The sequence below is a fragment of the Corvus hawaiiensis genome, chromosome 3 (genome assembly GCF_020740725.1).
Source record: "Corvus hawaiiensis isolate bCorHaw1 chromosome 3, bCorHaw1.pri.cur, whole genome shotgun sequence".
NCBI lineage: Eukaryota > Metazoa > Chordata > Aves > Passeriformes > Corvidae > Corvus > Corvus hawaiiensis.
In genome coordinates this window covers 47,605,561-47,631,774 of record NC_063215.1, presented here as the reverse complement: position 1 = coordinate 47,631,774, position 26,214 = coordinate 47,605,561, and the positions used below count along the sequence as shown (strand labels likewise).

The 26,214-nt window shown below is 37.7% G+C and overlaps 1 protein-coding gene across 1 annotated transcript in view; it reads right to left on the bottom strand.

Moving 5' to 3' along the window:
* CDC40 (cell division cycle 40) overlaps positions 1 to 26,214 on the bottom strand; it is a 40,610-nt gene that overhangs the window by 1,051 nt on the left and 13,345 nt on the right. The window contains exons 3-14 of the mRNA XM_048296502.1: positions 26,053 to 26,182; positions 16,994 to 17,077; positions 14,884 to 15,023; positions 14,205 to 14,301; positions 12,391 to 12,530; positions 10,711 to 10,785; positions 10,018 to 10,063; positions 8,575 to 8,676; positions 7,210 to 7,325; positions 6,993 to 7,126; positions 2,257 to 2,333; positions 664 to 808 (exon numbers count right to left, since the gene is read on the bottom strand). Coding sequence (XP_048152459.1) covers positions 664 to 808; positions 2,257 to 2,333; positions 6,993 to 7,126; positions 7,210 to 7,325; positions 8,575 to 8,676; positions 10,018 to 10,063; positions 10,711 to 10,785; positions 12,391 to 12,530; positions 14,205 to 14,301; positions 14,884 to 15,023; positions 16,994 to 17,077; positions 26,053 to 26,182 — 1,286 coding nt within the window. The remainder of the gene's footprint in view (positions 1 to 663; positions 809 to 2,256; positions 2,334 to 6,992; positions 7,127 to 7,209; positions 7,326 to 8,574; positions 8,677 to 10,017; positions 10,064 to 10,710; positions 10,786 to 12,390; positions 12,531 to 14,204; positions 14,302 to 14,883; positions 15,024 to 16,993; positions 17,078 to 26,052; positions 26,183 to 26,214) is intronic.

Genomic DNA, 26,214 nt, shown 5'->3' with positions numbered 1-26,214 from the left:
AAGAGCTTCCCCCAGGGAGCTTCCCATCTGACACAGCCTGCAAACATACCTACCAAGGAATTAGCATTCATGCTGTGCTCTAAGAGCACACAAGTCCTGCAGAAGGTGATTCCTCAACTGTGAGGTAAATGTGCTAAGCAGTGTGATTATACCCTGCACTGTGTTACTGGAACCAAAGAAAAAGCGCCACAGGTTTCTCTAAAATTATAGATGCTTTTTCCTCTGGGTTTGCTGAGGTTATTCCCCAGGTTTACAGTAACTGGTATATTATGTACACACAGTACTAAATGGGCATATTACTAAGCCAACAGGAAGAAAGAGGTGGTTCTCTGAACAGTAAGTGAGGATACCCAACCAGACCTACGAACTGGGGGAATGGGGCGAGTTCAAACCCCAGATACTCTAGACAAGTGCACGTTGTGGGAATAGACCCTGCACTGCACACCATGTGCAGAAAGACAGATGGGAGTCAGATGTGGAAGCCTCTCTTAGTCTTATCAGATACTAAGAGTAAACTTCCTGTTCTGCTTGGCAAGAGAGCTCTGCCTGACGCTGAGCCAGTAGGATGACTGTGCATTCATGAATGTTGCAGAGGATTCAAAAGGAAATTTAGTGTCCATACCTGCAAGTTTTAAGACGAATTTCATTCCCACAAAAACTTACCTCATATCAGGTGAAAAATCCACTTGACAAGCATAGCCAGCTACCATGTGACCCTTAAAAATTTTCTTTTTGTTTAATCTGAATCTGTTCTGAGCTCCAAAAATCAAGATTTGGTTATCCATTGACTGGCAAGCCAACCATTTCCCTGTAAATGCAATAAACAAAGATGGTATCAGGGTGCTGCATCTGAGGAAACAGACCTAACTGGGATGTTTTTATAGACTTTTATAATTTTTCTTACACTATCTTAATCCAGATTTTCATTATGTAGCAGGGTTCTAGGTAACAGTTGATATTGCTTCTGCCTGGTACAACTGCCAAGAGTTGAAACCTTATGTTTGACAGGATTTGGGATGCCTATTCCTACAAAATGCACTCAGGACTCTACTAACGCTCTGGCTGTTCCAGCTATGTGCTGCATCAACCCCACTGACTTCCTGTTAAGTTTTTAAGATACAGTGTAATCTTGCTGCTGCACATAATCACGTTAAGTCAGTGAGGGGAAAAAAATCCACCTAGCTGCAATCTACTTGATCACCTGTTTTGTGGGTACTCTAAGATAGTCACCCCCTCTTTCCTTTATGGGAAAAATAGGTCTAAGGTAGAAGAAGGAATTTGAAAATACTTACATTTTTGCAAATATTTAGTATTCTCTGCCTTAATGGAATGCAATTAATGAAGATATTTTCGTGAAAGAAAAATCAAGGCTTTTCTAATCAACCTTCTCATTTTGCATCTTGGCAGTGCACTAACTCCTGCCTGAGAATTCAGTGAAGAGGATGTGCTACACAACACCCAGAACAGAGACTTCTGTCCTGAACTCTGCATATTGTCACTGCCTTTAAAGTGTTTTATGCAGTGACAATGTAACATTAGCGGTGCAACAAGTTGATCAGCCTCTACTCAGCGTAATGGCACTGTTAACAGCAAATCTGGCAACACTGTAATAATGGTGACACTAAGGTATTTAAATTTGGCCAAAACAGATAACAGGATTTTTGTCCTGTTAGAAGGATTTTCACTGATTATGTGAGGCACTAAACAATTATCCTCCTTCAGCATTATTCTCATTGAAGAAAATAAACACCAGTGAAACATTAGCATAAAGAAACACTGAGATAATTTGGGATTTATCTTATGCAAGAGTTTTTTGGACTATATTCAGACCAGAAGGGGACAGGATCATGTACAACATCAGTTTCTGCTTTAACAGTGGCACCACAAGGACTGCTGAACTTGCTTAACTCTTTGCTGCCATTGTCAGTTCCCACCATTGTTTCTCTTAATATTTTAAAAGCAGCAAACAGCACATGGTAGCTCTATGAAGAGTCCTTTTGCCTTGTCTGGATGAAGGCCTGATTTTAAACTGATACAGTCACCCTGATATAAACCCTCATATTGACATACTTGTTCTTTGTAATTTTAAATCAAAACAAGATCCAGTCCAATCTTGGAATAAGTGCACAGAGTGACTGGGGAGGGGGGTTAGATTGGGCTGAAAGGAGGATGCAACACAGCAACATCACAGAAATATAATCAGTAAGACATGCCTAAGTAAATTAGGTCTAAGAAGGCAGTAAAGTGTTAACCTACCATTTGGAGACAAAGTCACGGCTGGCATGGAATGCATACTTGGCTCAGCTATGTACTTGAAGTCTACAGGAATGTCCCTGCAAAAGGAAGAAGTATGTGTTTTATGAAGACGTGGAGATGTTCCAGAGAGTTGCCTCAAGTCAGCTGAGGATTTACGTGGTGACTGAACCGTGGAAAATGTATGGTGGCATCCAAAGGAAGAATATGCAAAAGCTCAAAAATATTATGAATGTCCACCCAAGAGCTCCAGATGTGGAGCCATCTACAGCATAACCTCAGAGTGTGTGAATTTACCACAATCAAATGATCCAGAGTCTAAATTAGAGTCATCATTCTAATGGTTAAGCGTAAACTGTTACACAAAGTTCCTTTATTGCCTCCAGTATAACTGCAGCTCTTACAAAGTTCCTATTTAGATAGCAAGAACATACTGACATTTGCATGGATCTTACTGGAATATCTCATTGACTTGAGTTTTGTTTTAACTCGAATTGCTCTGCCTTTTAAAAAATTCTTCTTTTTTTAAACTTTTTTTAAAGGAAAAGAAAACAGGATTCTCTCCCTCTCTCTCATCTCTCTGATAATGCCCTTTTCCTCCTGATCTCTCCCAAACAGCATGCCAACCAATTCCAAATATTCACAGCTGAACTGAACGCTGAACTTCCCAGCTCAATGGCATAAAAGACTGTGCCAGAGCATGTCCTTAACATATACTGTCCTGTACAAAGGCCTAGGGAAAAAACAAGGACAGTCTAACCCTTACTTCGCAGAACTGCCATTTGGTTTTGACTATATAAATTGAATTACTAACGGTTTGTGCATATTCACAGTATTCCTAATACCCTGCATTGGAAGACTGGAAGAAAGGGAAGGCATGCACACGGCTTTCTCATTAAGCAAAAGAAACCTCCAGCAGAAAATAGATTTGATTAATGTATTCTGCAGAAAACACATGCAAAATGTTCTGTAGCAACATTAATTAATACAAAGGGGATGTTTATGACTTCATTGTCTAATTCACAGAGCAGAAGGGCTGCTGGGACACTCTCGGAGCGGAGAGCGTGGGTGGCTGCCTCGTCCCAGCTGCCCGAGCCTTGTTGGATGGCAATACGGTCAGCATTAGCAAGGTAATTACCATCCTGCTTTATTGTGGAGGAAGTTATTTCCCACCATCTTGAGTTAAGCAACACACACAGGGGCAGCAGGGTGAGAAGCTGCTCTGTTGTCAGGAAGTGACACAAACGCTCCTGTGAGTTAAATGTTAAAATAATTTATTCCTCAGAGTGAGAAGGACAACCCACTTAATACACTCCATGGATAAAAGCATGTGCTTTAGGCCAGGGATAACCAGCTTCCAAACAGGCAGACCTAAGACTGCTGTTGGGCAGCAAATCTGTAAACAAGTAACAAAAAGTCCACGTCATCTCTGAGGCCGATCAACCCAACAGCACAGGAAGTGCAGCCCCTGTGCCACATCCTACCCAAACAGTTTCCAGCTCCATTTGCAACAGGACACAAGGTTATTACTGCAGCAAGGCCAGGCCCTGATCCACTCCCACCACCCAACACTCCTGCAGACCAACAATCTTCTCGAGTCCTCAGTGCCAGGTAGAACCAATCCCACCAGAAGCCCCATTAAAGTCTCATCACAGAAGATGCATCTCCAATACTGAATTGTACTGCACTCAGAAATTTAAATGCAGCACAGGTTGTTCTGCCTTCTTCTCGTTTTACAAATGAGGGCTGGCTCATCTACTAGAATTTATTCACAATAGATCTGCTTTATGTTGATACCTACCAGGCACACTTAGGACAGCAGCAGAATATGCTGCATTAAACTATTAGGCAGAATAAAGACATGCATTTGTGTTTCACATTTGCTTCCAGTCGAATTGCTAAATAAGTAGTGTCAGCCTGCTCTCTTAAAAAAACCTTAAAAAAATTGCCAACATAGATGCTATCCTGGTTGCCCAACCTCAAAACTCATATGACACTTTTTTTTGTGATGAATTTTTAATATTTAAATATTTCAAAGTCCTTTCCCCACTTCATAGCATTTCAAAGGCTGAAAAGTTTTAAATACCAGAAGTGATACCTGCTAGTCAAGATTTAGAAGTGTTATACTGGGGTTCTGATATAACTTCTTCCCCAGGCAACAGGAAGAAAAATCTCTTTAATGAAAGAAGGAAAGAACCCGAAGCCAACCCAAACCCTCAGTCCAACCCAATCCAGTTTTGGGACCTACACATCATGAAGACGTCTCTCAGAAGACTACACCATCTCTACCAGGAACCATGGGCAAAAAGGCCTGCTGAGGGGCATAGCTTTACAGAGATGACAAGCCTCCCAAGCCAGTCAGCATAATAGCTAAATTACCACTGCACAGTTCTTGCTTTGCTGGCTGACTTGGAGGTAAAAAGAAGTAACAGCCTCCAAAGTTAAAAGCCCAACTCATTTCACTGCTTACCCAAGCAGGATCAGATGCTCGGGTAAGCAGTAAAAAAAAAGACAAAGCAAAGACAAAGCAACATTTTGCATTTCTAGAAGAAAGAACACAGAATATGATACCCATGTCAACTTTAATATCCCAATCACATTAAATGCAAAAGCAGACAAATTTTCAAGTACTCCCATTAATATTCCTATATAAACCATATAATCTAAAAGAGTCTGTGCTATACTTGAAGTCTGAACTTTCAGCAACTAACCAACTGCAATTCTAAGCACAGCCCAGTGAAATCTGTGCATGGGATGAATTCTTGGGGAAAGGAGATTTAAGTTCTCAGGAGTTCCTCACTGTGATGAAGTCAGACGTGCCATCCCAGTACCAGCTCTGGCCAAGTCAAAGTGTTTACAAAACACACTACAAAATTCCTCTAGACAATTGTAACTAAGCAATTAGACCAACTTTTAATTACTGGTTTTTAAGGCCATACTCAGGTCATAATTACTTCCACTTTATTTCTGTAGGATACTGAAGGAACATTGTGCTGAAGAGCATATGAAGAAAAGTGCCAAAAGGTGCAGTAACCAAATCACTGCTAAGTAGCAAATAATTTTTCTTATCAATTTAGGAAAAAAAGATTTGAGAAATGATTTGCCATGTAAGTCTCTGAGCTCCAAAATCTTCCACAACAAATGTATTAACTTAGTTTTAAGGCATTTTAAAAATCTGGATCTTGAAGTTATAGATATATGCTTACAGACCAATTAACATATATCATGGCAGGTTGTGGGGAAAGGTTTACAAGTCATGCCCAGGAAGATGGCATTACATTTGCCTTCATAAAACCAAAGAATTTCCCAACAACTGCATCGCAGAGTATTGCCTAGAGTCGAGTTCCCAATCATTTGAACAAGGGAGCTCTTTCTTCAGCGTACAAGCAGCTATTACGTATTTTTTCTTCAGAAGGACAGAACTTCTGCTACTGGAACAATCAGGTTGTGATGTTCCCATGCCAGAACCTTTTTGCCTTTCCTGCTTTTCCCCACAGACTGACTAAATCCACCCACTTCACTATTTATTTCAGCCGTCACACAAAGTTCATAAAACAAGGGCAATCCAATCTCAGGGAAATAACAGATTTGTGCAAGCGAGATCATCCTCCCACTCACCAGAGATGAGACATTCCGTAGCAGACATGGTATTGTAAAGATTTTTCTTTAAGGAGCTCAGTAACTGCATGGGTCTACTTATGAAGTACTGAACAGAGGCTTTCTTGCAGTGGCATATGGTGACAGCATTTTATGTCTAGCCTAAGCCTGGGTTCCCAGACTTTGGTCATTCCCACTGCTACTGGCAATGATAGCAGCCGATGACAGACAAGCTGAGGATTTAGCTGGCTGCTTGGGTAGCATTCCAATACCACAGATTGGAGTCTCCTGTCTGGGCTACAGGGGAAAAAAAAAAAAAAGAAAAAGAAAAAAGAAAAAGAAAAAAAAAAGGCAGCTAGGAAGGAACTGATTAGTCACAGAGCTGTCGAACTAGTGTCTGTATTATGCAACAGCTTTGCATGTGTGAACAGCAAAAGGAAATGAATACCTCAAGATATGGGACTGATTATTTAAAAAAAAAAATCTCAAATCCTAGAGGAATCTTAAAAGTCTAAAATTCAAGATCTTAGTACCTAGAATCTTGCAAAAAACATTTCAGGTAGGAGTGATCTGTTTTCTCCACAGGTTAAATGTTAAAAACTGGAAACCATTTAAAATATTTTGTATTATTTTTTCTTGGACAGACTCTCCCTTGTCTGTCATCTGTTGTATTCATACTGCATGTATCAATGATTGCCGGAAGCCAGACTATCAGAAAACCAGAATAAAGCTACACTAAACTAGTTATTTCAAACATGGGCCAAGTACTATATAAACACTATGGACATCCAAGTTCAAAGCATTCAAAACCAACACACACCAATTGTAATAGAGTAGATATTTCTTTAAGAGGTTAATTTAAAGACTAATACACCCTTGGGGAAAGGGGAGAGAGCAGAGACCATTAATAGAGTGCAGTGTGTTTCAGGCTGATAGGGCTGTCTTATGTTTTCTTTGGGGAAGAGGAAATCTATGAAGTGTCTCAAGCATCAAGTCAGAACAGGGTTTTAAAGCTTTTCCTGAGCTAGCTACAACTCAGTACACTCCAGTGGCCTATGTGCTACGTACACTTTTAAAAATAAACTCTCTTCTCAGTTTGCTCACAATACACTTTGAAGTAAAATTCAAAATTTTAAACTTACCATTCCCAGACTCTTAAACTCTTGTCATCAGATGTACTCACAAACCTTCTATTTTCATCCACAAACACAATGGTGTTGACAGCTCCCAAGTGCCTATCGTATTCCTGCACAATCTCACCACTTCGAATATCCCACTGCAATTAAAAGAGTCAGAATAAGAACCTGTTTTTTATTAAATAGCAGTATTTTTAGAGAAATAAATATTGAGTAGACATACCTGCACAATTTTCTTATCTGACATTCCTGCAACAAAGAGATTTTGTTTATCTTCATCAGGATTGAACTTGACACAATAAGGAACCTTCCTGTTGGTGAATCTTGAAATACATTGCCCTGCAACAGAAAACCCATTCATACTGTATCAGGTTGGAAGTGCTATGGGCTTGGTTGTTTGCAGATATTGAAAAAAAGCACTTTACTAAGAGCAGATAATACTTCTTTTAAAGTCCTTGAGAGAATTAGAAGGTAGAATTCGCCCTGCTCTTTGATTAGACCTTCTTTCACATTTATGTGCATGCACCTGCATAAACATGCACACATACAAACTGTTATGTAAGTTTGCTACAGCTTTCCAATCAATACAAATGCTCAGTACCCTGCATGCCACCAGGACAGATCAAGAACATAAGGACTGGTTCAGGACATCACAAGCTGACCACTGTCTTTGCAAAACATCCCCTCCTTAGGATCAGAGGTCTTCTCAACAAGAGGAAACAAACTTGGGCAAGAACTCAAGACTAACCTTAGAAAAGGGGAGCAGTAATGCAACTGCAAAATAAAGCCCTGACCTCCTCTCATAGCTTCAGCCACAAATACCCTCATTACATGTTATCCATAACTTATGGGAGCCATGTTAATCCAAAAGCTCTGTCTAAACAACTGAGTTCAGACTCAAGACTGGAGAATTTGACTTTTCACCTTTCTGGCTACCACCTGTATAAGATTAGTGGCACTGCTAACCCAGAAAGCTAACATCTTTTTCAAACAGGGGAACTTCTTGTCTTAGGAAGAGACCCCGGTTTAAAAGAACACCATCAAAATCTATCCTGTATTTTTTTAATTTAACAAACTATTTGTATCAGAATGTTACAGAGCATCTCCCAGGCATGAGAGCATCAGACCTACCCTTCAACTCCCTATATCAGCAGCCCAGTTACGACCACCTTTTTTTAATTGGAGTGCTCTTCAAGTTCGGGTTGAGCAAAAGACCAAGTGAGCTAATTTTTCTAAATTAAGCATATTTAGGTGTAAAGAGTAATTTTACAGCTGTAAATGTAAACATGCAATTAAATGAGTTGGCAAGATGTCTTTTTGCTGAAAAAATGTTCTAGCATTACAAATAACTATCAAATTTCTCAAATAAAAAGGTATATGAAATACAGGTAGTGTCAATTGCACCACCACAGATAACAACAAAACATATAAGGGAAAAAAGACTAATTATCCTGTAATGAAAGCCTAAACAGTGAACTACAAGACAATATGAAGGACAACCAGAAACAATCGGAATGATAAGATATCGTTCTAGTCCCTGTTACTTAAAAACAGTGCCAAATAACAGCACCTACAAACACAAGCCTACCTGTTTCAGTGTCCCAGAGTTTTAGATAGCGGTCATATGCAGCACTAAGGAACTGAGTGCCTGCATTGTTAAAACAGATGTCTCGAACAGCTTTACTGTGTCCTACAAAATAGAAAAAATGCAATGGTAAACTTGCATCCATTCATACTTAGAATTAATGTGTTGGGTTTTTAAAAAAAACCCAACTCATATTACTCCAGTTAAATGCTCTAACAATGCAAAGAGAAGAAGAAAACCACTTACTGAAGTTCCTCAAGAGAACTAATAAAGAATAATTTAAATGAGAAAGAAAAAGTAACTACTAAAGAATGATGAGAATAAAACCCCATAACACCCTCACACCTCTAAGACACTGGAGAGAGAAACAAAAGCATTGCACAGAAACAAACAACATAAATTGAGCAGAACTTGAGAAGAAATTTTAAACACACTAATAAATGGCAACATCTAATGAAAGAGGAGAGACAAACACTACATGAGACACATTTAATGGAGAAACGTTTATAATTAGAAAACACGTACAAAATACAGGAAATATTAAATCAGAAAGCTAATGCTTTCATCTGATGTTAACCTTGCTGCTCCTCAGCCTCAATACTTTCATCTGACCACCACATCAGACTTGCAGTTCTTTTTAGTTAAAATATTAACACAGTAATTGAAATACAGCAAAATGGGAGGCAAATCTGGTCGACAATAAGAATCTTTTGAGAAAAACAGTCACACTGTTCAAAAAGAGCAGTCTATTGAGAGAGAACCTTTTTGAGCCATCATCTTTGCCACACTGCTGTCACCAGAAATAACAGGTGAAAAAAGATTTCTTTATTGTTACTCAACATATATTCACTCAGTGTTCTAGAAATGTTCCTATTTCAATAGGAGAATCAGCTACTTTTGTTCTGCATTCAAGGCTGCTAAGAAGTTTGTATTTCTCTGTCTCTCAGCTATGTGCTTTAAAAAGCACCTGTTACATGAACAAAGACTGTACCTGAACCTAAAAAAGATTTCCCATGCTTTTGCACTAAAAACTCAGCACAGATGGAATGACCTATTTAAGGTGGGATCATCAGATCATGAGACGCTCCCCCCCCCCCCGGTTAAATACAGAGGGTTGCTGTTTTCAACATGAACATGGGGCAATTTAATGTCAAAATTTTGCCTTTCAAAAGGAGTCTTGCATAAAGTATTGATGACTGTAGTACACTAATGTTTTAAGGGTTGCAAGGTGTTACACATCAATATTAAATTGCTTGGTATAATGACAAAGTTCTTAATGAAACGTGCATCTTTTTCACTTCTTACTGTCAATATCATACCAAACACCCATTGCCTTGGATGCACACAAGTCTTCTCTATGAAAATAAGCTATTAATAAGCTAACCTAAATCATATTCTTCCAGGAAGTTGTTCTAGATGTAAATGAGTTTAAAAAAAGACTATTACCAATAAATGTTCGTAGACATCTTCGATCACCATATACTTCCCACAGCTTCAAAAAAAGGATGGGGGGAAACAAGTCAATTGTCAAACAATAATGGCTGAAATTAAGTGCAAACATACATGGCAACATTTTTAAAGAAATTAATTGCAAACATATACCATTTACTGATTAATCTATCCAGAAATTCACCAGAATGCTGTCACCTTCCTGTTAGCAAAATCCCCTTAGAATAACTAAAACTCCCATACCATATACCAACTTTAATGACTTAAGGTTTTGCTACTGAAAAAACCCCCCAAAACATCAGCTTTCTGATGTTATATGCTGAAGTGAGGTTAGTTCACACTGCAAATGCCTCAGCAAAAGACTTCAGCAGAGACCTATTGTTAGTAGTTGTAAAACTACGCTTCACAGAAAATGAATTAATATAACAACAAAGGCAATAACGTGAGAAACTTGTGACCTTTTAAATGCTATTAATAAACAACTAACACTGTTCTAACAGCCTCAGTCTTATGTACTATTTCTGTCTTTGTTCCAATGAATTTGTAATTTAAAAATTAAGTGAGAAAAATAAAAGCAACACAGACAAAAGGTATTTGGTAGAAGTACCAAATGTTTATGTATCCTAAAATGCACTGTCTGTATTCCAGGATGGTATAAAACGTATACATGAAAACAGAAAAATAACTCACCTTAATTTTGCAATCCATAGAACAGGACAACAATATATGCCCAGACAGAGGAAACAATCTGACTGCACTGACACCCTGTAAATAATAACATAAGTTAACAGTAAGTGAATCATCTAGATGTTTCCTCAGTTCATTTGCCCTCTTTTCCAAGCAAAAAGCTAAAGCTTATCTTCATAAAATACAGATACAGATACTGTATCTTGAAAAGAAATAACCTGCCCACATCCTATTTTAGAAACAGTGATGTATTCTGAACAACTGTTATTGGAAAAAAATTGATTCACTTTAACAGCTGTATATATAATCTCCTTCAACATCCACACCATTACTGTGGTAAACATAGCAAATAAATACAAACTGAGGGTTGGGGGACTGTCTCTGTACAACAAGCCTTTCCAAGTGGGGCAGGTGAGGAATTTAAAAAAAAAAAAAGTTTTGGCCAGCTCAATTTCTTACATATACTACCAGTGCCCTCTGCCCACTGAGCTCAGATTTCCTGAGCACAGCATCTTCACAGCTGTCTGTATTTCATGTACTCCTTTCTGGGAACTCCAAAGAACCCCAAGTACTTGTGGTTTTAATGTTCCTCCTTTCCATTTCATATCAATTACTCTAGTCATATGCCATCGAGTTCCTCCCTCCCATCCCTGGTTGGAGCTGGGTATTTTATCCTCCCTATCATTATCTACTTATATCCCTCAGCTTTTCTAAATTTGTCAGCCCATTTTTCTTTTGCCTCTCTCACCGATATCATTATTCATTTTGTTTGAAGGAAAAAGCTATTTTACACATCAGTCTGTTGTAATAGGATAATAGGCAGAGGAGTGACTGGAGCTTTGGGGAGGAGATGTCATTCTGGAAAGCCCTGATAGTTTTGCAGCTATAAGCTCGTTGATGCAGCAATCATTAAAGAAGAGCTCAGAGATATGACTCAACTAAAAAAATGGGTAAAAGCTAGAAACATTCCCTGTGTCCTCCCTTCTTCCATCTTTCAAATATTATTAAGGTGCTGTCCATTGCAGTGCAGCATATTCCCCCTCAAGCAATACTTAAAATTAGTGACAAAAGAAGCAGCAAATTGAGTTTATGCTACCCTGAGCAGTGAAACACTTTCTTAATACCAGAAGTGTGTATATAGTTTTGGTATCTGACACAAGAAGGAACTGTGGATGTTAAGCAGCATCAAAAAAAAACCTCTTACCAAGACACACATGTCAAAGGTATTAGCTGTATTTGGGAAACCTGTAATACTGATGCACCACGATCACAAAAGCTATGTAACTTTTCCAAAGTTTGATACGAAACAGCCCTTAAGTACTTTTACTACAAAAAACCCTCAACCTCCAAACATTCTTAGGAATCTCTAGAATTAGCCTTACTGTTATTCGCATGGTAGTTTAGGAAATCATTTCAAAACCTGCAGAAGTCACTGAATAATACTTTTCCCTTTAAGGTAGGTCAGGAAGTCACAATGTTAACACAAAAGTATATGCAGCTAGACAACTGCAACTGAGCAGGCAAACACCTCGTGTGAGAATGTAATGCAACCAATTACATGCAGAGTATGGTAAAGAGTAAAATACTCTTCCCTTCTACTGATTCTTCAATTTTCTAGAAATTACTAGCTGCAGACCAAAAATTAAATGGGTTGTTACGCTGTACGCTCCCAAACATTCCTACCTTTGTATGCCCAGACCACACATGGATTTGTTTCTTTGGAAGATAGCATTTCTCAGGTGGTACTGTAGAACGGAGATTAACTCCAACATCTTGAGGGACATGAAGATAAGATCTCCCCTGATAGTCATACATTTCTTTAACTGAAAAGGTAAACACAGAATTCTGAGAATCCATATTTTAAGAGGTTATAATCTTTGAAAGGCTCAACAAATCACACAGTTACAATTTTTCTCAACAGAGGTGCTCTGCTGTAGAGGGAGAGGTGAGAGAGTGGGTGTAAGAAAAAATAATTTCATAGGATACAGATGTGGAATCTTATTTGACATCAGTTAAACTCAAACTGTGTCATTTCAGCAAAGTCTGCCTAGAATCTGACAATCCAAACATTAAGAAAATCTTTCTCCTATACATGTTACTCATCATCAAACAGCAAGAGAGCTCCCCTGACCAAAAAGACTTTGCTTAGATTCATAGATTAAAACGTGCAACTCTAACCCTGACATTTGCTTGCAACTCACGTTCTGGCCAGCTCTGTGCTGTGCCAGTCACGTCAACAGAATTACAAATCAAGGAAGAAAGGATTCATTTGGCCAGCACGGACCAATATTGGTCAGCAGCAGCCAACAGCTGCTCTTTAACTAGATTTAAGAAGCGACTGGACAGTCAGAAACACAGGGATGCATTGTGCATGAAAACGGATTATTTCAGAGTAGACGCATGCTGGGTAGCCATGACAATAAACTGTGCCCTGATTAAATTAATTTCTCAGTTTCTGGAATGTTGTTATGGCAGTTTTGGTTGTACACTTGCACAGTATCCATGCTTACACACATCTTCAAAATGGCGTATTTCTGGAACGTTTGTGTGTGAGGAGATCACAGTTTATATGGCAAGGTCTGTCACTGTGAAATTTCAGGTAGAGAGCACAAAAACATGGATACGAAATAATTAGTCCATAGGGGGCTCAGTGGCTAAAGTTTCATGTTTGTTATACTCACTGCTGTTCAATAAATACTGTCATGATCTACTACACATAAACAGAACAAAGTACTAGTGTCAGCAACGCGTATCTCACAGGCACCACTTCTTCCTCAACGCACACTAGAGAGGATGCTCCCAGCTTGTGCGTGTGAGCCTGGCTGTAGAAACTGGTACACAAAGAGAGACCCTGTTTACCAAACTATATGCACCAAGCAGTGTAACACAGGGCTGTTTTGTATACAGACAGCTGAAGTAACAGTTTCAAAAAATTACTGCATTTTACTGACTTAGCAAACCATTTTCTTTGAAGGTGCCACATATTACAGGCTTCCGTAGGGTAATTAATTGATACACAATTATTCATAGTATGATGGCAAGAACGTTTACATTAAAAATTGAGGAAATGTAAAGTCCAAGTGATTTTCTAAATTGTTCATAAACCATAACTCAGAACATTACCTGCTGATGAAAATACTGACATAAAACTACAGTAATTCTGAAGATGAAACTAAGCCAAACTCATAACTTCAATATGTTTGCTCTGTGAAACAGGAAAGGGATATGTGCATCTAGTAACATTAAAAATAAATAAATAAAACCAGTACCCTGAAAAAAAAACACACTGCTCTTCACAGTACAAAGTGGAATTAGTCCAAGTTTATCTCTTCCCCTGTCCTTTATGCTTATGCCTGTGAGTGCTGTTATCTCCAATACAGAAACATCAAGGTGCCTCAGCAAACTGCTGAGGCTGTCTGCCATCCTTACTAATTAACACAGCAGGCAAGAAAACACAGCGAGCTAGAAAATGAGAACAGCCAGGAAGATGCCATTACCATGTAATATAGTCTTCTCCTCTCCAGGTTTGTCATCTTCTAGTTTTCCTCTCTTCTGCCTCTTAGCTGTTATTTCATCCAACTCCTTCTGCTCTTCCTGGAAAAAATAAAATATGATCTCTTAAAAACTCAGCATTCAGAATCACATAACAAAATCCAGAACCGTACTACTGTTTACTCACTATTAGATGAGATTAGAAATATTTCTAAGCATCAATAAAGAGAATACACTTATCAAAACAAAAACTTGGAAAGTTATGCACACTGAAAAGAACTATTATCCTTTAATTCATAGACTAAAGCTAAGCACTGACTGGACAAGAAGGACATCTGTTGTTTGGATGGTTCAGAGTGTGTGTATTTGTCTGTGTGATATTGGGGGTTTTCATTTGCCAGTTTTTTTCAAAAAAGTTTTACTTTCATTTTTTTTTTCCAGGCTGCTTCTTTTAATCAGACTCCATACACAGACTGAATTAATTTTATTTCCAAAAAGTGTTCCAAATAATTGAATGCAGAATATTTGGAACATCCTATTTGGACATACCACCCAAAATGTTTCTATTAGCCCAAGGCATAGAATGGATCTTCTGCTTGGACAAGCACTAGTGTAGCTGTATCTCTGTTGAAACCACTGCCATGTACTAACAATTTGTATCCATTTTGTTAAAGGAGTACTTACTTCTGAGGGTTTGGCTACTTCTTTTTCATCAACATACTTTGCCCATGGTCCCAGAAAACCATCAATATTAGATGCATCATTCTCCTTGAATTTCTTCCTTTTTTCAATTTTCCTCTGTCCTGTTTCAAACACTGTTAAACCTGAAGAAGGAAACAATACACTGACCAACTGCTAACATAGAATACATCATCAGAGGTCACACCATAGTCACTTTAAAAGAAAAAGCCACCACTGTCGCCCCTTTCAGTATAAAGGACAACATGGAAAATGTATTTGAGCAAAATTGGCCAAAGCATTGCTCACTTTTCCATCTACGAACACTGCTAACTATGCACAGTAACAGAGGAACCACTTTAACTGTGTATCCTTGCTTGTTAGAGTATTTAACCATGCATGTATCCATGATTTTTTAACAGTAAGTCTGCAAATTGTATGAATACATCAATTTTCATACTTTAAATAGTGTAGTTTTTGAAAGTAGAGTCTTCTTGGTTTCTGATCCCTCTGACGCCTCTCAGTTTCAAAAAAACTTGCCCCAAACCAAAAGTAAGACAAGTCTCCTAAAACCCCAAACACAACTGTGTATTTTAATTTAGTAAAAATTCATAGAATAATAAAATAGTTTGGGTTGAAAGTGACCTTTAAAGGTCACGTACTCCAACTACCTTGCAATAAGCAGCAACATCTTCAACCAGATCAGGCTGCTCAGAGCCCTGTCCAACCTGAACTTGAACGTTTTGAGGGATGGGGCACCCACTACATGTCTGGGCAACTTGTTCTAGTATTTCACCAACCACATTGTAAAATATTTCCTCCTTATAACTTAGTCTGAATCTATCCTCTTTTAGCTTAAAATCATTACCCTTGTCCTATTGCTACAGGCCCTATTAAAAAGGCTGTCACTATCGACAGAGTCATCTCTCTCCAACCACTATTTTGTTCTTTCATAGAAATACTAGCTTTTCACAAATATTGTACCCTCAGAATTTCATGTGTCAAAACCACTATACAATATAGATATGGGAGGAAAAAAAAAAGGTAGGTAATTATTTTAACATCTTTTGAGATTTCAAGCTTGTATACACAATTATGTTCAATTTTCAAACAATGTTTTTCTACAGCAGCAGTAATACCCATCTAGTGCAAAAGAGACAAAAGAAGCTTTACACAAACAAGAGGGAAATAGGCAATCTAAAAAGTTAAGTAGTGATCAGAAGGAATCACACATTAATCAAGGGTTTTCTTAAAATGAAGTACGAAATTCCGTTACAAAAAGGGTTTTTTTGAATTTTTTTTAATGGTTTAATCTTACTAATTTCCTTCTTTGGAAGGAAAGAGTGAAATAAGCGTGGATATATCCCAAGGAAGAGGACACAGAAATAAAGATCCTTTGTGTACCCATGTGAATAGGATGTTTGAAAAAGACATGCAAGGCAAAGCATAACCATGATGTTTATACAGGTACAGTTTTCCAATGCGAACTTTGAGTCCCCAACTCCCTTTGAGTATTAAATATCTCGTATCAAAGTATTAATTACAAACCCCATGCCTCTGGTAGTCAATCCTCCCAGTGGAACGCCACACTGTTACCATTTGGCAACCTTCCAGTGGTTTTTCTTTTCCAAATAACCCAAAGAGCTTAACTCTGCTAAGCAGAGATAACATACAGCTCCCAACAGGAGTGCCAGAGGTTGCACACAGAGTGATCAGTGTGCTCCTGAAAAGCAATTATGGTGATTAGCTCAACATACAGGTATCCTAATGCAGACCCATGACAACGTTAGCTAAGACAGAATTTAGGAGGACCAAAAAGGTGTTTCAAATTGTACAGATAAATTGTATTCATGCAATGGCACATTGCAAATCCTATTTTGCAATTTGTCGTGACAGCCTGAAACATTTGCTACTTCAAGGAAACAAAACACTCCAATATCTCTCTTCCCCCTCTACATTAAAATTGCAACACATCTCTTTCTTTATTGTGTTTTTGGACATGGGTAAGTCTCCCATAATACCTTCCTTTGCTAATACCTATTCCATTTCTTAGTAAAGAAGAAATGAAAACAGTTAAGAGATGCAAGTAATTTATACAGGATTCTGAATTAATTACCTTGATTTTTTTCAGCTTCTTCTACAGAACCAATATATTTGGTGGCAGCTTCGGGGTTATCTACAGAGGGATCTAATGCATAACCTGAAACAAGAGGAAAAAAAATACTGTTATTTCAAGCTTTTCAGTTTTGTACAAGTTTTACTATTCTGCCCCTCTGTAAGTTCTTTCCTGTTGACTCTGAATGAACTGGGGATGATGAAGGATTGAAACTTTGCAATCCCATTAACTTTTCACTTGGCCTGAGTGTAAAGATTACTATGTAGTAGTACCATGAGGCCCATGAGTACATATTGCTATCAGAATGCTTAAATTTGCACAACACAGAGAAAAAAAGAAATATAATAGGCAACAGTTAATAACACAAGATACATAACATAAGATACAAAGGGTGGGTAATCACAAGAAGCCAAGTCACAGAATCCAGTGGGAAGGGACTCCAGGATGCCCCTGCTCCAAGCGAGGACAACGCTGAATTCAGGCCAGTTTGCTGCAATGCAAACATTAGATTTTGAAATGCCACAGCAACCTCTTCTCGTTGTAACATGGCACAAGGAAAAGACTAGCTCAAAATCTTATGTCAGTGACACATGATGTTAAACAAATGCTGCGTTAGCACAGGGCACTGCTCCTTGGTTTGCAAAGCCAGTAAGTCACGTGGAAACCAGCCTGTGGCTGCCGCATACAGAGAGCCCTCTGGCTTCAGCAACAGCCTCCTGCTCTGCCCACTATTTCTGGTGGGTCAAAGAGAGTGCTACTCTTCTTTGGCAGTCCTGAGGTGGCAGCAGCTGGAAGGCAGAGGGCAGAGGTGGGGGGAAAAAATAAAATCAAATGAAGTTTTCTAGGGCTTTGCGTGTATTGTGTCTCCCACAGCAAAAATTACTTTATCCTCCTCCTGCCAGAATTGGGAAAGCTTGTTTCTTCAACTTGAAAGGAGTTGCTTTAACTAATGTGGATGGTACCAGAAGCAGCAGTCATGGCTTTTAATTTTTAAAAAAATTAAGTATTCACATCTTCTTTTCCTGACTACAACTATTGAGCCTCATTAAAAACAAAACAAAACAAAAAAACCCCAACCACAACAAAATCTGCAGCATTTACTCTTATAAATACTTTACAAAATGAACCACCATTTCATAGCTACTCAGGATATTTACAATTTTACTACATATATCTAACTTTTTTTCTCCATTTCTCCTGAACTGGATAGCATGATCTTATAAGATAGACAAATAAATTCATTTGGTTTCCAAGGAACAGGTGGTGTACTGAACACTTACTGACCACCATAGCTTTTTTTTCTAGGAAAGACTGCACCCTGGTGGACATAACACCAATTTTTATTAAATATTAAAGTGACAAAAAGTCTCTTGAGGACTCAATAAGAATTTCTCTGTATCAAGGATGGAAAACAAAAAAGAGAAAGAAAGATATTAAGCCACCAGTAAAAGCAATCACACACAAATAATTAATTAAATCCTACAGCATATAATCCAATTCCTGTATTTTGTTGATTCACAGAGACAATCACGAACAGTGGGAGATTATCCAGTCCATTCTGGAGACCAATGGCTCATAAAGGCACACACAAACCCATACAAGTTGAGAACCTATCAACTCCATTCCAATAGCCAAAGGAGATTGTCTCCCCAAACATTTTTCAGAAAGACTGCTCTCCTAGAACACTGTCCAGGTAATTGTTTTTTAGATGCTGTGAAAAATAACACTATTGAAACTAGTAGAAGAGCCATTCCAAGAACACAGCAGGTACTCCCCATCCAAATGCAGCAATCCACCTGCCGACCAGCCCTGTAGTTTCAAACCTGGTAAGACCCAGCTGTGGAACAACATATGTCCAGATGATCCATGAATAGGGAGAGAAGTAAACACCAATGTCATCTTAAGAAATATACATTCCCTCTATTCCTATGTTAAACCATAAAATAATTTATTCCAGACCCTTAGCAGGATTTACTTCTGTGGATAACCAAACTGAGCCAACACTGCAATCAGACTTCCCTTAATTTAGGTGCCTGCTTTTACTAAGCCACTATTTCTATGAGTTCTCTTCCAAGCTATAAGGTTTCTGTTAACAGCAGAGAGATATTACTTTGGATTTATGTCAAAATCAATACAGTGGTTTACTTGTCCTCCAACTGTATTGACACCATCTCCGGGACTCTATTTGCTTGGTACTTGTAAAAGAGGGACAGTACTCCCATGAATAGGGCCCCTGGGCCAAGCACAGCTTCCCGTGGAAGTGGAGACTTCTTATAGTTGAGTTGAATTTGGTCCAGCATCATTCTCATAGAAAAGCTCTGAACAATTTCTACTTTCTAGTGGATATGTGAAAGAGAATATTTTCTTTCTGGCTGGGACTCCTACACGCAGCTGCAAAAGACAGCTTGCTTTTATCCTACTCAGCTGGTATCCCACATAATGTGCCCTGACTTCTATGTCTCCTTCAGTTTTAGTTAGGAGGCAGATATTTCCGCCAACATTTTAGCAATGAAAGATACAATTCCACCTACAGCCCTAATTTCAGTGCACCTGAAAATGGTTGGCTAAATAATTAAGACTTTGATGTGCATTCCAGAAAGACAGCTAATTAAAGCCTGTTTACACCACACTCTGCAATACAGCACAGAGACCCAAGGTAGCTCAGGTATGCAGAAAAATACAGCTGGACTAACCCACTCTGCACTGGCATCTCTGCAGAATCAAAGTAATCAGAGAATAAAGTGCCTACAATTGTTACCAGGTAATACTGACTGTAGGTTTGCATGTAACATGAGTAGATAAAAAAAAAAACCCACAAGCGTTATTTCCAAGTCAGTTATTTTAGGCTCTTAAAATATCAGTGTTAGTGATTGTATAATCCTGCTATAACCAAGTTACCGAGTACTCATAAAGAGCTTTGAGATTCAGGGAGAGACTATTTCTTATTAAAAAGGACATTAATATCTTGTGAAGAAGAGATTTAAAAATACCAAATGTTGCATGAATGAAACAGTCCACTTTTAGGACAAGCACTGATGCTGAAATAGCTATAAAATGGCTAAAAGATTAATGAAGAGTTTGTGTGCAGCATGTGAAACACAATCTGTAATTCTGCTTCTGAAAATGTATATATGCTCATATATTGACTTTTTAAACAATACTCAAAAGGGAATTTTCAAGAAAAGAGACTCCTTCAGCTGAGAGCACAAATACAGAAGAATAAACACGTGCTGTATGTTAGGACTTCTTAGTCTTTTTTGACATGCTCCAAGGAATACAACACTGAAAAAATAATGCTAGTTAAGCATTTTAAATCATAATGGCTTGTGAAGGGGAATTTTATTTTCTAGAGAGACAGCCTTCCCTTAATAGTTGAAATTAAAATAAGAAGACTGCCTTACATCAATGGAATCAAACCAGGGTAGATTACCTAGGACTGCAGATGCAAAACTGTTTACCAATTAAAGTAAGTCAGACTCCCACAGAGCCATTATTAATGGCTTTCCATTAAATTGGGAGAGGACCTTTTAGAAGATAATAAAATGCCTACCTGGACTATTTTATTCAATGTTTTTACGGATTATACCATCAGCATACTCCTTTCAGGTAGCTGTAAAGGGCAATAAGGTCTCCCCCTCAGGACTCCTTTTTCCCAAGCTAAACATTCCCAGCTCTCTCAGCCACTGCAGATTTTAACCCTAATGTGGAAAAATCTCCAGTGCCTGTGAAAACTTCACTTCCCCAAACTCCTGGAATAAAGGGAACCTTACTGAAATGAGTAGGTTTCATTTAAATTAAAAGCTGATGGCACTGAGAAGGTTCAAAGAATACTTTCTGATAAAATGGTTGGGGAATATACTTAAATAATACTTAAAGAAATATAATATTAAAAAAATACTTAAAGTAAGCAATTTGCAATTACACAATCTTTAGAAACTCATATCCTCAAGGAAAAGGTAGCACAAAAATCTGAAACCTCAGGTAGCAGGGACAGTAATAAGCACAGAATCCAATTTAAACTGAGAGCAGGGAAATGGAAAACCCAAGCACACATGCAAAATGACAAAGGCTAAACATAGTACACAGTAACATTGAAATATCTTGTTTTAAAATAATAAACTAACAATTGGTAGGACAGTACTGACATAATTAGATTGAATGCATGCTTTACCAGGTAGAAAGAATACAGAAATAAGATGGTCACACTAGTGAGGAAAAACATGCTCTATGCCATAGAAAGCTTAAAGACAAATCAGATTAACAAGTTAATAGTGTTAATGAGCATTACATGATCCTGTGGACTGAAATTCCAGGTCTGAGTAGTGGTGAGTACAGTTGCCAGAACTCCCTGACTGACCATTAAGACAGAAAATGCAGTAACCATGAAATGGTAACAGAGATTAAACAACAGGTGCTAGGGAAAGAAGCACAGTAATAATGACATATTTTAGTCATCTCCTTGTAGTAGACTGTGCAAGTCTCACACCAAGATGTGATGATTTTTACACAATGTACTTGTGCCATGAAGCAGTCGTGCCAGAGATTCACATGAAAAAAAGCCAGTTTAGCAGTGCAGGAAACTTAATTTTAACATATTCTTTCCAAGGATACACCTTTTAACAATGACCATAATGGGGTACGAAACTAACATTGTTGACAAAGCAAAGGAAGATATAAAAACATTTACGACAATGATTACAATCTCAAAACAGAAGGGCTATATTAAGAAAATACTTTTAAAGGGAACAGAAAGCAAGCACCAAAGGGTAAAGCCTCTTTCAAATGCAGGGGCACTTCAAAGACACCATGTAGGAGAAAAAAAAACTAATGCCTTCCAGCTAATAAAAGACGACTTTAAAGCAACCAGAAGGAAGTGAGCACAGCTGAATAGTAAGTAGAGAAACTAATAGAAATAAGAAACTATTCTTCAAAGAGTTGAAGTTGCATCCAGATGTGGAAAATACAAAGACCAAACTTCAGCAGACAAAGTAAACATTACACTAAGGCAGCCCACCCCCAAAAGCAAGGGGAATCTTATAAGATATAAAACCTAACACTTGTCCTTTGTCAAAACTGCCAGGGACAGAAAGTGTACCTGACAATGTGTAGGCCAACAGATGATGAAGGACTGAAAAGAGCATCTGTGAGGGTTGTATTAAACACATGCTGATTATGGTGGAGCTTGGGTAGACTCTTGTGCCAGAACCTTTCTTTATGGGTAACATGACACTGTATCTACCTCAAAGTGAAATGTCCGGAGATTAAAGAGTCAAGTAAGTGGTAACAAAACACCAGAACCAGAGGCAGTCACCCAAGAGATCTAAAGTCAAACCACAGTGCAGAAACTCTCACCTAATATCACCTCAATATGACAGAAAAGGAAGGTATCAAATACAATGCCATCTTTCAAAAGACGTTTCAAAGGAGATATGAAGAATTACAGATCAACCTGCCAGACATTTGTATGGTTAGAAGATTCAAGGAGTAGAAACTACAATAAAGAAAATGAGTATGCACTTGGATGAGCATTATATATTGCCGGAGAGCAGACACCACAGTTTTCTTTACAGGTAAATTACAACGACAAAACCTCCAGAATACTTCTGAGGTGACAATCCTGCAAATGAATAAAGCTTAGTTCATCTTGGATACCTTTACAAAACCAAGTTAGACTGATTACAGGGTGCCTTAAAGACACTTTAAAAAATCCACAGGTCCTTACATGGTCAATTGATGAAAAATTATTAAAACACTGTCAAGAATAAATGGTTAGTTTGCACAGCACAGGAAAGTTGCTGGTGGATTCATGCTCAGGCCTATGATGTTCAACATACTGATAAATGATCTGGAAAAATGCAGCAAGTAGCTTTGAGCCAGTTACTCACAGAACAAATTCACAGTGCGATTAACATGTAACCACTGTGCACAGCTTTGCTCTCCATCTTAGGAGCAATACAGTGGAACTAGAAGAGATACAGAAGAGAGACAAGGACAGCCATAGGCACGAAAAGGCTGCAAAACTGAGGAACAAGATTGATCAGATCTATTCAGGTGGAAAAAAAAAAAAAAACCAGACTGAGAAGAAGCTATGGCCAAGATCTATAAAATAAGGAATGACACATATGGTGAATAAGAAATGATTGCTCATTTTGTTTTCCAGCGTAAGAAACTAGGGGATATGAAGTCAAACCAGAAAGCTGTTAAGTTCCACAAGTTTGAAACAGAGATACTTCCTCACATAAGGAGCTGCTAAGCTGCAGAGCTGCCTGAAAGAGGTTACTGTGTACAAAGAAAAATTATATGGGTTCAAGAAGCAGCTGGACAAGTTTGTCAAAAAGAAAAAACAGAAAACCCCCAACAAATTGACTGAAAATTAATAAACATTTAAGCATTGCCCTTGGTTGACAGACTGAGTATTGAAAAGAAGTATTCAGATGTATCACTACTTTGCTTCCTCCTTCTACTCCTCACTAGGTACCCATTGCTGCCCACTTCTCTAATTGAATAAAGGGCTAGAAGGACCCTCCGTCAATGACAGCATGGATGTACTCCGCTATCCAAGCATCACAAGGAAAATGTACTTTTAAGAGTAAATATTTACTGAACAAGAAGTAGATAAGGAAGACTAGTTGCCAAAAAATACTTGGGTTTTGTTTGTGATTAATATATAGGTTTCTCAATGAATATGTATTAACTTTCAGGATTATACATAATATAAAGTGTCTTTTTTTGGTGAAAGACAATGAGACAGTTGAGCTGTTTTGGATACATAATCTCATTTACTACCCTCGTCCTTCATTTACAGTCACTGCTTATCTACTTGCCAGCTATTGCAGATTTGTTCAAGACCTCCTGCCTTAGTGCAATGGTGCTAAACAGTAACAGAGACCAGAAGTCTCAAGATCTACAGCTTTTAAAAGAGAGGTTTACTCCTGTTCTTCTAATATGCTATGACTCAGTCTTGAAAAAGATATATGGCTTGGATTTATGCCTATCAATTTTACTTGCATTTTTACACTTGGGGTTTTCTGAGAAGATATTTATTACATCCTTCCAAATGGAAAAAGAGCATATTGAAATTATCTACTAATAAGTTATGTATTAAAAAGATAACTTTCTGACAACTTAAAGGAGTGCTGTTTTTAACAGATCTTCTACTGAGCCAGAGTATCATGCTCACTTACTGCATCTTCTAGCTTGAACTTCAGCTTCTCAATGCTGGTTCTTGCTGTTTAAATTGCCTATATCTCAGCCGTTTCATAGTTCCATTGTCACTGTATCCAGATCATTATCTACTGAACATTTCTAGAAAGCTGAATGATAGCTGCACAGTTGCCAATGTTACATGGCTTAAAAATACATTTTTATACTCGTTTGTATTACAGCTTTCAAGGCAGTTGCTATACAGTGATGACATAACCAACAGAAGTAGTTTTGAGTAGACTTACTAGCTTTATCTTTCTCCAAACTAAACTTTTCAAATAAGAAACCCCAAACCAAACACTATATGCCTACAGACACTTTCCCAGTATCTGTTTTACACACACAAAAATGTGTGTGTAATGTTTACACACAAAAAAATGCCCAACCCACAAAAGGTTACATTTATTTTCACAGAACAAAATCTAATCTGTCTATTCAGATCTTGAAGAGAGGCTCCTATTTGCATTGTCTGTCAAATTCTAATATCAAAATTACAGTAAAGTAAGTTAAAATTATACTATGAAACTAGATACCCATTTCTTAATATTGTCATTTTGCTTATATTCCACATCCTAACAACTCAGTGAAAAGTACCTAATAGCTAAAACTATGTAAGAGAAAAACTGTCATTATTATATTTCAATTTTTAACATTTACAAGAAAGCTTCTAATAAAACTCAAATACAAAGAAAAATTGAGTATGTGATAATCTCTGATTAGGCATTTTTTTTCCACTGTAATACCTAGCTACCACAAATGTTAGCAATAAAGTCCCAATCTCATGCATCACAGAATGCAGTAAGTGAATTCAGGCATGCATAAAGCCCTAATGAAATTATGGATACTTGTTCAGGAAAGTGATTTTTGAGGCAAAACAGTTTGCGAGAAGTAGTATTTTGAATGTAAACATGAATAAAGAAAGATGCAAATCTGTTGTGCAAAAAGTTGAGTATTGTGACATTTTAAGTTAACACAGGAAGTATCAGATCTTGCCTAATAAACTGAATTTCAAGTATATAAAGGATACTTCATCTGAACAAGCACTTGCAATCAAACTTAAAACATAAATGAAAGCTTACAATGAAACACAGAAGAAAAAAATAGCCACTGTTATATGTAAACCCATGGCAGCTCTGTTCTTTCAAAACTGTCCAAAAGAATGTTTAGAATCCATAGTCTTTCCATATTTTTCCTATCTAAAAAAAAAAAAAACATTTTTTCTTACAATTCATAAAAAGTCTGTTTGAACTTCAAGCTTCCCCAAGACTCAAATGTTTTATTTTTCAAACGCCACTATTTACAAGGGAAAAATGTTATTCAAGATAAGAAAGCAGTTACTACACTGACCACTAACACAGAGTTCTTCGGCTCTGTCTTTGCCGAGACTATTTTAGTGATGTATTCCCATTGTCTGCGAATCTGGTTCATTCAGTTTGTATCAAGAGGCAGCCACGGAAGAACCTGACAACTCAGTAAGGCTTCCTTTGGGTTTTGAGAGAGCCAGAATCACATGAAAGAATCTATTTGCATAACAGATCTACAGTTAGTCATGTGAAAAGTGCGAAATCTTGATTTGTGTTTTCTACACTTGATGCAACTAATTAAGAGTGGCTTGCTAGTAGATCATACACTAGATTACAGTTCAAAAGGGAATTACAAAATGAATTTTCTCAAACAAATACTATGAACTCTATTAATATGGATTCTCATTCAAAAGCCTTTTCCCATTTTATTAATTCTGAAAAAAAGCAATTTCTGGAAGTTACAGTCCTATTAATTGTTCTATGAAGACCAACATAATTTGTCCAGCCTGGGTGTAATAAAGATGGAGGTGAATTCCACTGTTAAGGACTTACCATAGGTTGCAAATGTTCTTCTTTGTTGCTCAAACATGAAATCATTGATGTGAGCTGGTTCTGCATATCCAGAAAGCATGTTTCTAGGTGCAGCCATTTGTTGAGTCCTAAATGGGTTTTCTGGTCCAAACTTCATCAAAAATGTTAAAACAAGGTGTAGCA